General features: G+C 40.0%; 1 protein-coding gene across 1 annotated transcript; it reads left to right on the top strand.

Moving 5' to 3' along the window:
- The first annotated feature begins 5419 nt into the window (after positions 1–5419).
- On the top strand, positions 5420–8074 carry LOC118425180 (zinc finger protein 525-like). The gene is made up of 2 exons (XM_035834013.1): positions 5420–5532; positions 6519–8074. Exon 2 carries the CDS (start codon positions 6526–6528, stop codon positions 7456–7458), a length of 933 nt encoding a protein of 310 aa, XP_035689906.1. The 5' UTR covers positions 5420–5532; positions 6519–6525; the 3' UTR covers positions 7459–8074.
- Positions 8075–13556: the final 5482 nt, after the last annotated feature.

Raw genomic sequence — 13556 nt, 5'->3', positions numbered from 1 at the left:
TGGCCTGGAATTGCAAGCAAAGTTGTATTCGACCAAAATCACATGGCATATTGACTATTGACGTCGGCTCACTTCAAAACGTGCCAGTTTTACAGCGTCAGAACCGCCGTTGCCATGGCAACGTCACTATGGCCCCGCCCTATGCTTAACTATGGGACTCAGCGTGGAATTGCCATTGGCCGGAACCTCGTTCCCCCCCCCCCCCCTTTTCTGTCGCAACGAAGCCGCATGCTAACCCTAAATGATTCAGAAAGTTAGAATATGCACCTTGGAACTTCTTTTAGAACAGAAACCCAACCGGAATTGTACATTTGTCGGGAGAACGGGACCCCTGACAGCTCCCTCAGATTGGCCTTGTACGGGACCTGCCCTTGTGCTGGGTGCCGAAGTACGAAGTTGGCAATATCTCAGCAACCGCTTGTATGTCTGGACTAAAATTTGGTACAGTTCTATATCTTGACTTGTTTTATTATATAAAGCAAAAGAAATTCAAGTTCAAGTTCGTTTAAACCGGGAGTGACAGTTGCAAGTCACAGTGCTCCAGCTCTGTAGTTTTTTTGCCTCAGATGTCCATTAGTTCTTACATTAACAGGGAACCAATATGTTGTGTTTCGTAAAGACAGTTTTCTGCATCATGTGGGACCTTGCATACAACGTGGCTAGCTTTTTTAGAGTTCCAAAATGCTACCGAAGCCAAGGCCAAGCCGGATGCCCCCCTCCCCCATCAGGTATGTTAGCCATCTTACTTGGAATACGTTTTCCAAAGCTACTATTTCTGTAGATATATATCATAAATCCAAACAGTAATTACAGAATATGTAAGTAAAGTGCATAAGATTCTGCACAATACTAAGAATTGACTATAATATTCGCAAGGAACGAAATGTTTGTGTATAGAGATGTTGGCCTTTACAGGGGGAGGGGGGCGATATAAGGATTGATGATCATTCATGGTCTTTGTGTGTTGTTCTAGGCTCAGTAACCTGCTGCTACAAAGAGGATGTTCCCATCTCAACTTTGGAAAAGCCTTTAACAAGAAGAAGTCTTCATTTTAATTACAACAGTGACAACATTGTAGCTCTATTAGCTCTATAAAACCATTGTTTTATAAGGACAATTAGTTATAGTTGGCTGCACGGTACTCTATCAGGAAAAGTCAATGTCAGTAAGCAAGTTTAGATACAAAATGGTTGGTTTATGAAATCTTTTGAATGAGTAATAGAGGGAAACACCATAAAACTTGTATGAACCATATTGATGATTATAGATATGATTGGCATGTATACTGACATAACTGTCAAAGTGTCAACATTGAGTTGTTTGTTTATATAAAGAATGTTAATCTTAGTGTAGAAAAATGATTCTAGATTTGTAGTTGCAGAAATTTTAGTCTGAAACACAGAATGATATTGCAAGCACAAAAACCTCAATCTTCATGCAAGAAAGCGATTCTTGTTGTACTAGATATAAGAAAATCACTCTTGGAGACAGAAAGTAATTCCTCATACAAGAACCTCAATCTTCATGCAAGAAAATCGTTTCTGGTGTAAGAAATACAGCCTTAGAGACAGAAAGGTTTTCCTGGAACAAGAAACTCAATGATTAAGAATTAAACATTCTTGATGTAAGAAATTAATTCTTCAGCATGCATGTATTAGAAATAGATTCTGACCACAAGAAAACTATTCTAGAAGTTTTGATCCATTGACGATAAGAAAAAAATTCTTAGCACGAGAAAAATATGGGTTTCTTGAATTTTCTCAAAACAGGGATTCTTGCATACAGAATATTATTCTTACAGAAAGGTCAGTTTTCTTTGTTCGAGAAAAACAAGAAAGATAAGAAAATTCATTTTTTGTAGTGTACAGACACGTACGAAGAAGCCGAGGCGGTGAAACGTTATGCCACGTACACGTCTGCAGGTAGCCGTCGGTTTTGTGACTTGCCTTTTTTTAGAAATACATGTACCTTGGCATTTCGACAATAAGAAGACGCAATATCATATAGAGATGGCGAATAATGACTTACTTCCCATTACTTATTTTACCACTGTGAAACTGAGACAAAAATGTATTTCTCATAGACCGCACATATCCGGGTGGTGCAAGTGGCCAACCTGCTTGCTGTAGTTACATCCGCTCCCACCTCAGCTACATGGCCGCTGGTATTGCCGTGCTGCTTAGCCTGCTTGTTGTGGGATTGACCCCCCTGACTTTCATGAATAAGGAGGTAAACACTCTGGTGCCACAAACCTTTTTTTAAACATTGTTACATTGTGCATGCTGTTCTTGCTTAGGAATTACGAAGATGGATACTACTGTTTTCCCTTTGATTTTTTTTCTGCTTATGTGCTATGATAATCTGACTTTCGTCTTTAGAAAATAACTCAACTGTCCACCACTGCTGACGCATTGAAGCGCAACCAAGACAACATATGCACCACTGTTGACGCCTTGAAGCGCAACCAAGACGAAATGTCCACCACTATTGACGTCTTGAAGCGCGACCAAGACGACATGTCCACCTCTGTTGACGCATTGAAGGGCAACCAAGACGAATTGTCTACCACTGCTGACGCCTTGAAGCGAGACCTGCACAAGGAGCGCAGCCGAATTACCGCCTTGGAGCAGCGTCTTCACGAGATGAGTAAGACGCAGCGTTAGTTGCCATGTGCACTATTTCTAATTGTGTATTTAGCAATATCAGAAGAATGGAAGGGCAAAATTTGGGGCGCTGACTATCATTATTCCATTACACGATATCAGTTTCTTCATCAATTGTTCATATGGCTGTAGGATGATTTGCATCAATAAATAGAGCCTGTATTCACAACCACAGTCAATATCCTCATCAAAATTTTGGCTGATTTTGAGTTTCTTGACATCTGATTGAATTTTTTGACGTTGTATCATGTATTTAACATAGTTTATTAATTAATGTCTCTAAGAACCAAGTATCGTACGTATATAGAATGTTGCACAATAAATGGTAATTTTACATGTATGAAATATGTATAAATATATATATATATCCTTTTTGTTGCAGTGTCTTGTCCTGAAGGTTACGCAGAGTTCCGTGGAATCTGCTACAAGGCCTTCAGCACAGTGAAGACCTTCAGCGATGCGGCCGCGGCCTGTGGTAAAGACGGCGGCACCCTCGCCATACCCAGAGACGCAGAGACCAACGCTTTTCTGATCTCTCTGCACAATTCCGTTTTCGAAGATGGCGCCTTCTGGTTCGGCCTGCACGATCAGCGCGAAGAGGGAAGCTATGAGTGGGTGGATGGTTCTGCACTTGAGACGTACGGCTCCTGGGCTCCGGGACAACCAGACAACTTGGGCAACCAAGATTGCGTTTGTTACTCCGGAAACTGGAAAGACAAGTGGAATGACACCTCATGCGACGGGCAGTTTTACTTCATATGCCAGGCTGTTCCAGGTAGGCTTATATCCGTATCGTTTTCCTGAAACCTTTCAGTCTAGCAACCATACCGCAGCTCTGTATCCATTAGAGGAAGTGTATTATGCCATCGTAACCTCCATGAAATATCCATAATATGAAAATATCAAACATGCAAATGAAGGACTGATTTGCATAATTCAAACAAAAAAGGGTTGAAGATGGACATTTCATGCATAATTTAATTTTATGGATGTACTCTAGTTAGTATGGCTCGTTAGTATTGCTCTTGTTATAGACACATCACTCCACATCTCATCCCTGCCAATTTTTTTCCAGGACGTCCATAGGTGACAGGCGGAACCATCACCACCACGTACAGCGGCTCTCCGACCATCCGCCGTCAAGCTAACCAGCTAAACGTGAGCCTGGAGTTATAGCATCAGGTCAAATCAGCACGTTGTTTTCTGAATACGTTTATCAAGTTTGTCGAGTAAAAAACTAATAGAAGAAAAAAAGGGCACCAAAGCAATGGATCACTCACTGTGCAGTGCTAGACACACTATAGTTGTCATACAGAAAAAAATGAATATTTAGTAAGATATGCACATTTCCATTGTTTAAACAAAGAAAACATGCTAGAAAGTGAAAAGCTTCTAGTTGGGCTGCATCAAATCTATTGCCTGTTTCTGGAGCGTTAAGTACAAAATGCTGAAAAGACAGGACAAAAAATGTAAGCACAGCTTCAGTAAGCCAAATAGTATTGATACGTAATCTCACTTCCCTTTGTTGTTGTAAACAGACGGAAAAAGCACAATGCCAGAACTGCTGATATCTATTGGTAGAATTTCCTTTGCAACAAGCCTGATCGAAGCTATAGAGATTTTCTTGCTGTCCCTTCAATGTTTGTAGACTGTGTTCATGTTAGCCTGGACCACTGAAGAAGCGTGTTTCTGGAGCGTAAAATGTAAGCTAAAGTTCATTACAGATAACACGTAACTTCCCTGTTTTCACAACAGGCAAACTTCCTTTTTTTGTAGTAAACGAGACCAACGCGACACCAAAAACTGCTGCCATTTATTGATGTAAAAGTATCAGCTCCTTATTCTTACAATTATTAGGTTCTGTTCTCCAAAGTTTTTAGACTGTGCTCATGTGAGCCCGGACCACTGAAAAAGCCACATTGCCTTTGATGAAACCGGTCTGTGTGACCGTCTGAATAAAATAAAATGTCAATGGGCACTTTGCGACTCTTGTTGTCTTAATGAGGGGTGACTGCGGTGAGAAAGATGTTGTTTTAATAGTGTGAGGATCAGTCCGCTCCATACATGCCAGTTTTGAAACCTTTGGACACTAACAAATTTTGACACTGACAATTAAATCCACACATGACATGAATGAGCGGTACTGATGTGTTTGTGGTTGAGCTGAATGTGACTTATAACTATGTTAGTAGATTTTCATGGCTATATCATACCTAAAACTGTGTTCCACTCATGGCGGTGCTCTCTTGAACAACCGCCCAGGAAGAGCTCAATCCTGCTTTTTTTGCTCTTCCATCGTGATTTTGTTTTGCTTCAAAATATGTTGTAACAAATATCCAGTACTTTGAACGTCGCCCATGTTTATATTGCATCGTAACTCCACACACCTGAAAGCACTTTGACCGATAATTATAACATGGCTGGTAGTAGGTCAAATGACGATGAACATAGTTTCATTGTTGTTTTTTTTATAAGAAATGCATCATTTGGCTAAAATAATGATTAGGTTGTATAAGTTTATGTTAGCACATTACTGGCCTGTGTAGATGGTCACCGGCTGTCATGGGGTTTGTTTTATAGGTCAACCATGCAGCTATGTTATACAAATAGCTCTTGTGTTTCGGAATAGGAGTTTACCTACATATAGAGTCAAACAACAATGACATAACTGAAAATGAAACCTTACTGGCGAAGGCTAATATTTAGGGCACATCCCAAATAGTGTAGGCGGATCGTACTACAATATAAAGAGAAGCAGGCACGAAATGACCTTTCACCCCATGTCACCTTTCAACCCTAGCTGCCCCAGATAGATGCCTGCAGGAGGATTTGGTGGCGGCAATTAATGAATTATCAACACTGGAAGCAGGTAAGAACGAGATATACATAGACAATGACTGCGTTGTAACGAACTATAGGATGTGTCGGCCATTTCTATGGTATGTGGGCTAGCATTAGGCAGAAATGTAAGAGTTTGCGGGGTAATGAAAATGGGGGTGGGGAGGGGGGCATCTTTACCCTCACGAAAACAAAGTAACAGAACACAGTTTTGATACAGTTTTCGGCCTATGGATCTCATTAGGCCTGATGGTGACTGGCTTTGACGTGAAAAAAAATGTATACTAGAGTGCACTTTAGGACTATTAAAGACGGATATGTTTAGTTTATGGTTATATATAATATTAAAATAAACTAGAGTTCGGCGACCTCATACCTCCATGAGCTTTTGTTAATTTTGAAAACATTATTTTTTCTCCTTTTCTTCTACTTCATCGTCTTCTTCTTCTAACAAACAATGAACTAGCCAAACTACTGTCACCATGGTAACCGGATATACAGCAGGCATCATGTGGTTTTCGGTTACATGTAGCAAGTATCAGGACAGAGCTCGAGGGGCTAGATTATGAATGTGTTGGTTTAAAGCTAAACAGGCCTGGTTTGAAACTGGGCTAGTTTACTCGACAGACGACCGATAATTCTATTCAAGATACACCACTGGGTGCCACTTTGAATTTGATGACTAGTGTTTTGTTATGAGCTGTATGCAATCTCGAAAGACCTGAAGCTAAAATGACCGAGCTGCAAATTTTGTGACGCTAGAAAAAGGAAGAAAAAATACTAAGCCATGTTGGAAATAAATTTGTATCATCTTTATCACTTCCTGTCAGTTTATAGTGAACGTGGGTAGTATATTGGAAACGTATGCATTTTAATTGCAAAAACACAACAAAAAAGAGAAAATAAAGCAACACCTAACTGTAAATAGCTTGTTGTGAAATTGAACATTATTTAATTCCTTGCCACCATCTAGTTTGACTTGATTTATTTCTTGTCTTATATATCCTATTCAATTAGGTTGGACATGGCAGAGGCAGGTAATGGGTCTCCTACTGCTGTTCCACAGAATTTCAGTGATGGGTATCTGTATCGTCCTGAAGTTTTATGCAACAAGAATGCGACTAAGACCAAAGACCACCCCACAGCGAGCAAAACCAGTTTCGTCAATCAACCGGAAGCACACACCGGTGAGAAACCCTACATGTGTGGGGAGTGCGGGTATAGGACAGCTTACAACTCAAATTTATCCCGACATATGAGAACTCATACTGGTGACAGACCCTACAAGTGTGACCAGTGTGACTATTCTGCTTTACGAAAATCCAGTTTGGACCAACATGTAGCCAAACACTCTGGTGCCAAACCCTACATGTGTCGCGAGTGTGGATACAGGACAGCTCGGACGTCTGATTTATCTGAACATTTGAGAACTCATACAGGCCGAAAACCCTACAAGTGTGACCAGTGTGACTATTCTGCTGCACATAAATACATTTTGGATAGACATCTAGCCAAACACACTGGCGATAAGCCTTACATGTGTGGGGAGTGCGGGTACAGGACAGTTCAAAAGTGTCATTTATCCCAACATATGAGAATTCATACCGGTGAAAAACCCTACAAATGTGACCAGTGTGACTATTCTGCATCACAGAAAAGTCATTTGGATGATCATCTAGCCTCACACACTGGTGACAAACCCTACATGTGTGGGGAGTGTGGGTACAGGACAGATCGGAAGTCTACCTTATCCCGGCATATGAGAAGACACACAGGAGAAAAACCCTACAAGTGCGACCAGTGTGACTATTCTGCTTCGCGAAAATCCACCTTGGACCAACATCTAGCCACACATACCGATGGTAAGCCCTACATGTGTGGGAAGTGTGCGTACAGGACAGCTCGGAAGTTTGATCTTGTGAGACATATGAAAACTCATACCGGTAAAAAGGAATAAAAAAATCTGACCAGTGTTACTATTCTGCTGCACATAAATCTACATTAATAACTTATCCAAACATATTAAAACTCGCACATGACATTAAAAATTTACAAATGTGACCAGTATGACCATTCTGCAGCAAAGAAATGTAATTTTGACCGACAAGACACACACTGAGACGCACCTCACATGACGGTGTGCCTAAACACTTCAAACGACCTCTATCAACTTGAAACGACCTAAAACCGCTCTAATATACAATGTACATGGGGCAACAACTTTGTGTGGTGCTCTGGCTTAGGCATTTATGGATTTAGAAAACGCAGCAAGTCCCAAGTATTTAGCGTTATTTTATGTTAATTCACCGGTTTCAAGATCGTAGCAATGTCTGGCCGCCATGTTGGATCGTCTATATAAGGAGTCTGCATGGGGAAGTTCTTGGCCGAGTGCATATGGCTGGAACACCGGACTGTTTGACTGAAGTGAGCCGCTGTGACATAAAATGTATTTATTTATTATATTATCAAATTTAAAAAAACTTGTTTCAGTGAATATCATGACTGATATGTAATCATGCAAACACATAACTTGTAAGTGAAAACAGGAAAGTCTAATAAAAGTACAATTTCCACTCTATTGTCTCTTATAAGTGGTTGGTTTACAATATTGTATCACAGAAGTAGTCCACTGTATTCTGCTGCAGTGCATGTGTGGCGAGTGTGGATACAGGACAGATCGGAAGTCTAACAGTAGCACATTCAAAAGGGAATAACGACTAATAAATACTTAATAAGCTGTTTGATAGGTTTGACTTCTTGTCCGTATGCACTGGAAGATGAATTCTCCAACATTTTCATAGATAAAGGGGTTGGACGACTTAAACATCAATATGTACTATGTTAGCTCAAAACTAATAATTCGTACTGTTAGAATAAGAATGTAGATGTCACATGCAATACAAGGGAATTTCCTTATTGTGTATTAGAAGAGCCTAGTCTGTTCTTCCCATTGAAATTTGGGTTTAATTGAGTCCCTTAAAATGTAAAAGGATTTGTCAAACGACAATTACATCGTGAAATTAGGTTGTGCTTTGGAAGCATTTATGTTATGATTGAAGATTTTTTTCATTCAAGTTTCTTAAATATACTATTAGCATTCCTAGGAATTAGTATTTTCTGGAGTGCTTGCTATTACATAAAGTGCAGTATACATTTGTTTTATACACCTTGATTTTGACTGCTTATGTAATTACTGTTCTTGCTATTAATTTATAAAACTACCTTTTCGTTTATAATAACTGATCAATTCTTTTGCAGTGAAGATAAAGATTGACCACTCTACACAAATTGGAAAAAAAGCTTTACATCGACGTAATTGATTGAGTATCATCCCGACAATACCAACTGGCGAGGAATGACGGTTATAGTGTCAAACAATGCATTAGCTATCACCAACTGTCCATCCGGTCCACACGCAAGCCCCTTTGGGAAGTCTGTGCTGTCAACCGTGCGCACAAACTCCCCGCGACTGGTGAACATGTCAATCCTGTTATTGTTCATGTTGGACACGAAGATGTTCCCAGACCTGTCCGTACAGATTCCTGTAGGAGTTTTCAGTTGACCTTCACCGCTCCTTTTACTTCCGAACTGGAAAAGCTTATCTCCATAACGAGTGTACACATGGACAGTGTTATGCTTTCGGTCAGTAAAAAGGATGTTTCCTTCGTTATTGAATGTGACGAAACCAAATTTTTCTCCACGAGCCATTTGGAATCTGTTGTAAATTGAACCATCAGGCAGAAGCACAAAAATAGTGTTAGGTTTAAAGTATATATTAGCGGCCACAACGATGTTGTTGTTATTTGGTGCGTTCGCTGCAATGGTTGGACCGAAGGTAGAAGACTTGAGGTCGAGTGTAGACATTTGCTGGCCGCTTTGGCTATACTTTATTACCTGTAGTTCATCTCTTCTCGTAACTCCCACTACCCATACAAAACCATCTACGTCTATTGCGACATCGTTAGGGGTAATAGTTTGTTCCTTTTTACCCGGTACTGTCTGCACTGTTTTAAAGCAGCGGAGAAAGACCCCAGACATGCTGAAGACTTGAATTCGTTTGCCTTTCACTTCTGCCACATATAATTCATTGTTAGGAGATACGGCCACTCCGTTAGGATAGTTGAATTTTGCTTGCTTCCACAAAACTCCACCTGGTCCATCGATTTCTGTAATCAGTGATTTAGAATGTTATTTCACTTTGTCTGGAACTGACACATCTTTAGCAAGCAATTGTAAGAAAATACAAGTCAGACTGGTGGTATTCAGTATTTATGAATCATGTATATCATTTGATGACAGAGAACTATGGAATGAACTCAATGCTGCCTCACGTAATAAACAATTATCTACAACAATTGTCTACAATAACTATATGTTAAGGGCTGACGTCACAGTTGAGTTGCGCATCATTTGGGTGTAACTTTCCTTGAAAATCTTCTTTTTCCTTAAAAAGTTTGACCCAATCTGGAGACTTTTTGGGTTGGAACTTAGAAGGTATGGGTATGGTCTAAGCTTTCTCATTTTGGTCAAAATTTGCTCAATTTAGTAGTGCCGCGTGGAAGGATTTTTGTTGTTGGGTCATATGGGTGGTATCAGGAGAAACTGGGGTCAAATGTGAGGTTTCTTTCAAAGAGCGATGATTCCTCGGAGTTTGAGCTGAACAACCCTCTGTTTTATTTTAGTGTTTATTAAGATGACCATTGTGAATGTCTGGTGGAGAAAAAATTCAGACTTAAATTGGGTTAGTATTTTTTCTGAAGCCTTGATTTAGTGTATTTTAACATACGTTCCTATGGAGAGGTCCAACTGTGATTACGGAGAGGTCCAACTGTGATATCAGCCCTTAACCAGGCCAATAAAGAGTGCACATATTGGGAGAAGCACTGGTCGGTAGTCGCTACCAAACGCTCTTTCATCTGTTTCATTCCAGTATCCACATACAAGCAGCTTAAGAAAAGGAAATCATTACCAGGTCTGCTTAGCACGAAGGAAAGAAAGTACCAGTTTTTTTGCCGATTAGCTCACACTGCAGCACGTACACGTACGCGTTGAGCTTGAAGTTTTTCAGACACATTCGAATTCTGTGATCGCAAAGTAGATGTAAGGACTTCGGCCTGTTTTGATCTCTCGTTGTAGTTTTTGTCCTGCCTTTGAACCTGTGCTTTCTTGTTTGTTTTGTCAACTTTCTAAAAGCTACCTCTCCAACGTATGGAATAAACACAGCTTTTTAAGGCAACTGAAACTTCTTTGGGGTGTTTCACGTAGAAGTATTCTTGCTTTCAAGCGTTCGTGAAAACAGAAATAGCAAAAAAAAAACAAATAAAAAACAAAACAAGTCACATTTGGAATACACTCTTACACCGGTAAGACACAGAAAACCAATCCCTAGCCAACAATTGGCTTCAAGATGTAAATTTTTAGAACTATTTGCTTGTCGTTAAAAATCCTTACCTGTTTGCATGGATGTTGGAACAGCGCTATTGATGCTCCCTTCAGTTTCATATCGGGTTGTGTCAAAGGGAATCGTCGTTTGGTAGGAGGACATCTTTGACGTTGACGTAAAAGTTATTATGGAAAATGACGCGCTGGCAACAATAGTTGAGGAAGAAGTAGTCGGCGTAGAAGTCATTGCTGTCGAAGTTTTTGCTGTAGAAGTCATTTTTGTGGAAGTCGTTGCGGTGGAAGTCGTTGCGGTAGAAGTCGTTGCGGTGGAAGTCGTCGCGGTGGAAGTCGTAGACACCGTTGCAGTAACTGAGGTTATCATTGGTAGCAGGTCCGTGCTTGGAGTAGAGCTTAAGGTTGGGGTCAGCTGTTCATGAAATAATATATAGTCAGTTATTTAACCAAGCGCGGAAATTCCTCAATGAATGGTTGGGCATGTTTTCAAAATGTCGTAAAGACACGCCTGCACAGAAAAGCCCAGGAGTTCTTAATATTGGGTACGAACTGACAGGAACCAGCAGGCAAATATGAAACGTCCCTGTACAATTCTGCTTTGCAGCGCAAATATGTGCAAATTACAATGTACTATGTTATGATATGACAGAAAAAACTCGACAAAGTGAAAGACTGACTGAAGCTGATTCTATGTATTCATTGTGAAAACAGCAACTGCACCACACATGCGCATATTGTTATAACAAATAAACTTGACTGCAGCATTGGAATATGATACTATACAGTAAAAAGGTGGTCTCTTCCCCTTCAAGTGACATTTGCAGAAGGGTCTCAACTCTCAAAAATATATTGCATTTCAGAAGAAGAAAAAAGAAATACACAGGCTTACCCTTTGAGTAGTCTGTATGTAGTTGAAGTATAAACCGACGAAGACTCCGCAGAAAACCAATAATGCCATGGAGATAAAAATGATCCCAGCAACAACAGCCCGTCGCTTTGTACACACTAATACAATACATGACAAGAGAATATAATAAACAGAGTACATGTGGCATAGGCACAACTCTTTAACAGTCTTTTTAAAACAAAAGGGATCATCAATATACAATAAATCTTATACCTTAGGCAAAGTATATGGCTGATGTATTCTAGAAGTGTCTTTTTTATCATATCAGATCCTCGAATACTTTTTATCAGCTGATGATATTGAACACCATCTTGTCTACCCCAATAACAGAAGGTGTCCAAATTCTAAAAGTCTGATACACACACACACACACACACACATATACAGTGGAAGCCGCTTAATTGCACACCCAATTTGCCAGCGAATTTCGTGCAATTATCCGGCGTGTGCGATAATGCGGAGTTGGTCATTTGGACCGCATCATCACGGGCGGAGGGGCCGAGAGGTGATATGGGAGGTAGTACAACGCACAGGTTATTTACATGTGACAGTAGTGCTGTACCTGTTGTGCTCCGGACGTCATATATATGTCTTCACGAAACATCGTACTGCAATGCACTTGAAACTAAAAGTAAGTTACTGTTTACGTTATGTAGCTTCCTGATCACGAAACTAAAGCACTACACCGCCGAAGCGAGTGTTATGTCCGTCTGTAGGACGCGAGTCGCTGTGTGGTTTCCGACTGACTGCCATAGAAGTTAGAACATAAAACCACTGCATAAGTTTTTCCCCGCGACCCTAATTACGTAATTAGACAATGGACAGATAGAGAACATTTGTTATTGAGTATGTCATAACAAGTTGTCTGCGAAATCGTAATGCCGACTTTTGACTGACAACCTTTAGCGGGCGGGCGTCTCTTCATGATGCCGACCCCACAATATGGCTTTCTTTTGATCCCAATAACAATTTCATACATGTTGTCAGTATAGCGACTTCACAAAGGCCGTTATCGGCTTATTTGTACCGTGTCTGACGATTTTTAGCACGCATTTTCAGTCAATTTGCTGACTATGTTTGACAAATTTTCGTGCAATTATCCGGCGTTTGTGATTTTTTGTCGTGCAGATAAGCGAAGTCACTAACAATGGAGTGAATGGGAGACGGTTTTGGATTTGGGGATTCCGTGCAATTACCCGAAGTGTGCGTTTATCCGAGGTGCAATTAACTGGCTTCCACTGTATATATATATATATATATATATATATATATATATATATATATATATATATATATATATATATAGCAAAGGGGCTATTCAAGTATGGCCATGATTTGCATAACTTATGTTTGATGATGTTCACTTTATTGATCACCTTACACATATCGTTAAAACCCAATTCGCTTAATTTACCAATAAGGTTTCCAAGTATGGAATCATGGCATTTTCACATCATTGTATCAAACAAATTATTCAAATGAAGTTCCTCATCCGAAACGATACACAGTTTCAAACTTGACTTTAGTTCTTTTCTACCGCTTCCCAAAATATCATGAAGATCCGTCCTAATCATCTTGAGTTATGCTTATACATACAAACACAAAAAACATACAGATTCTGCTACTCAAACGTGGGAGGTCTCATATGACACTCCCACCTACAAAAATATCAAATCTATTCATGCACGTGTGATGAGTTCACAGAGTTATGCTGTCGACATACAAACACACAAAACATACAGGTTTTGCTA

The sequence above is a fragment of the Branchiostoma floridae genome, chromosome 10 (assembly GCF_000003815.2).
Source record: "Branchiostoma floridae strain S238N-H82 chromosome 10, Bfl_VNyyK, whole genome shotgun sequence".
Taxonomy (NCBI): domain Eukaryota; kingdom Metazoa; phylum Chordata; class Leptocardii; order Amphioxiformes; family Branchiostomatidae; genus Branchiostoma; species Branchiostoma floridae.
Note: the sequence above shows the minus strand (reverse complement) of the source record. Positions and strands in the feature narration are given on the sequence as shown.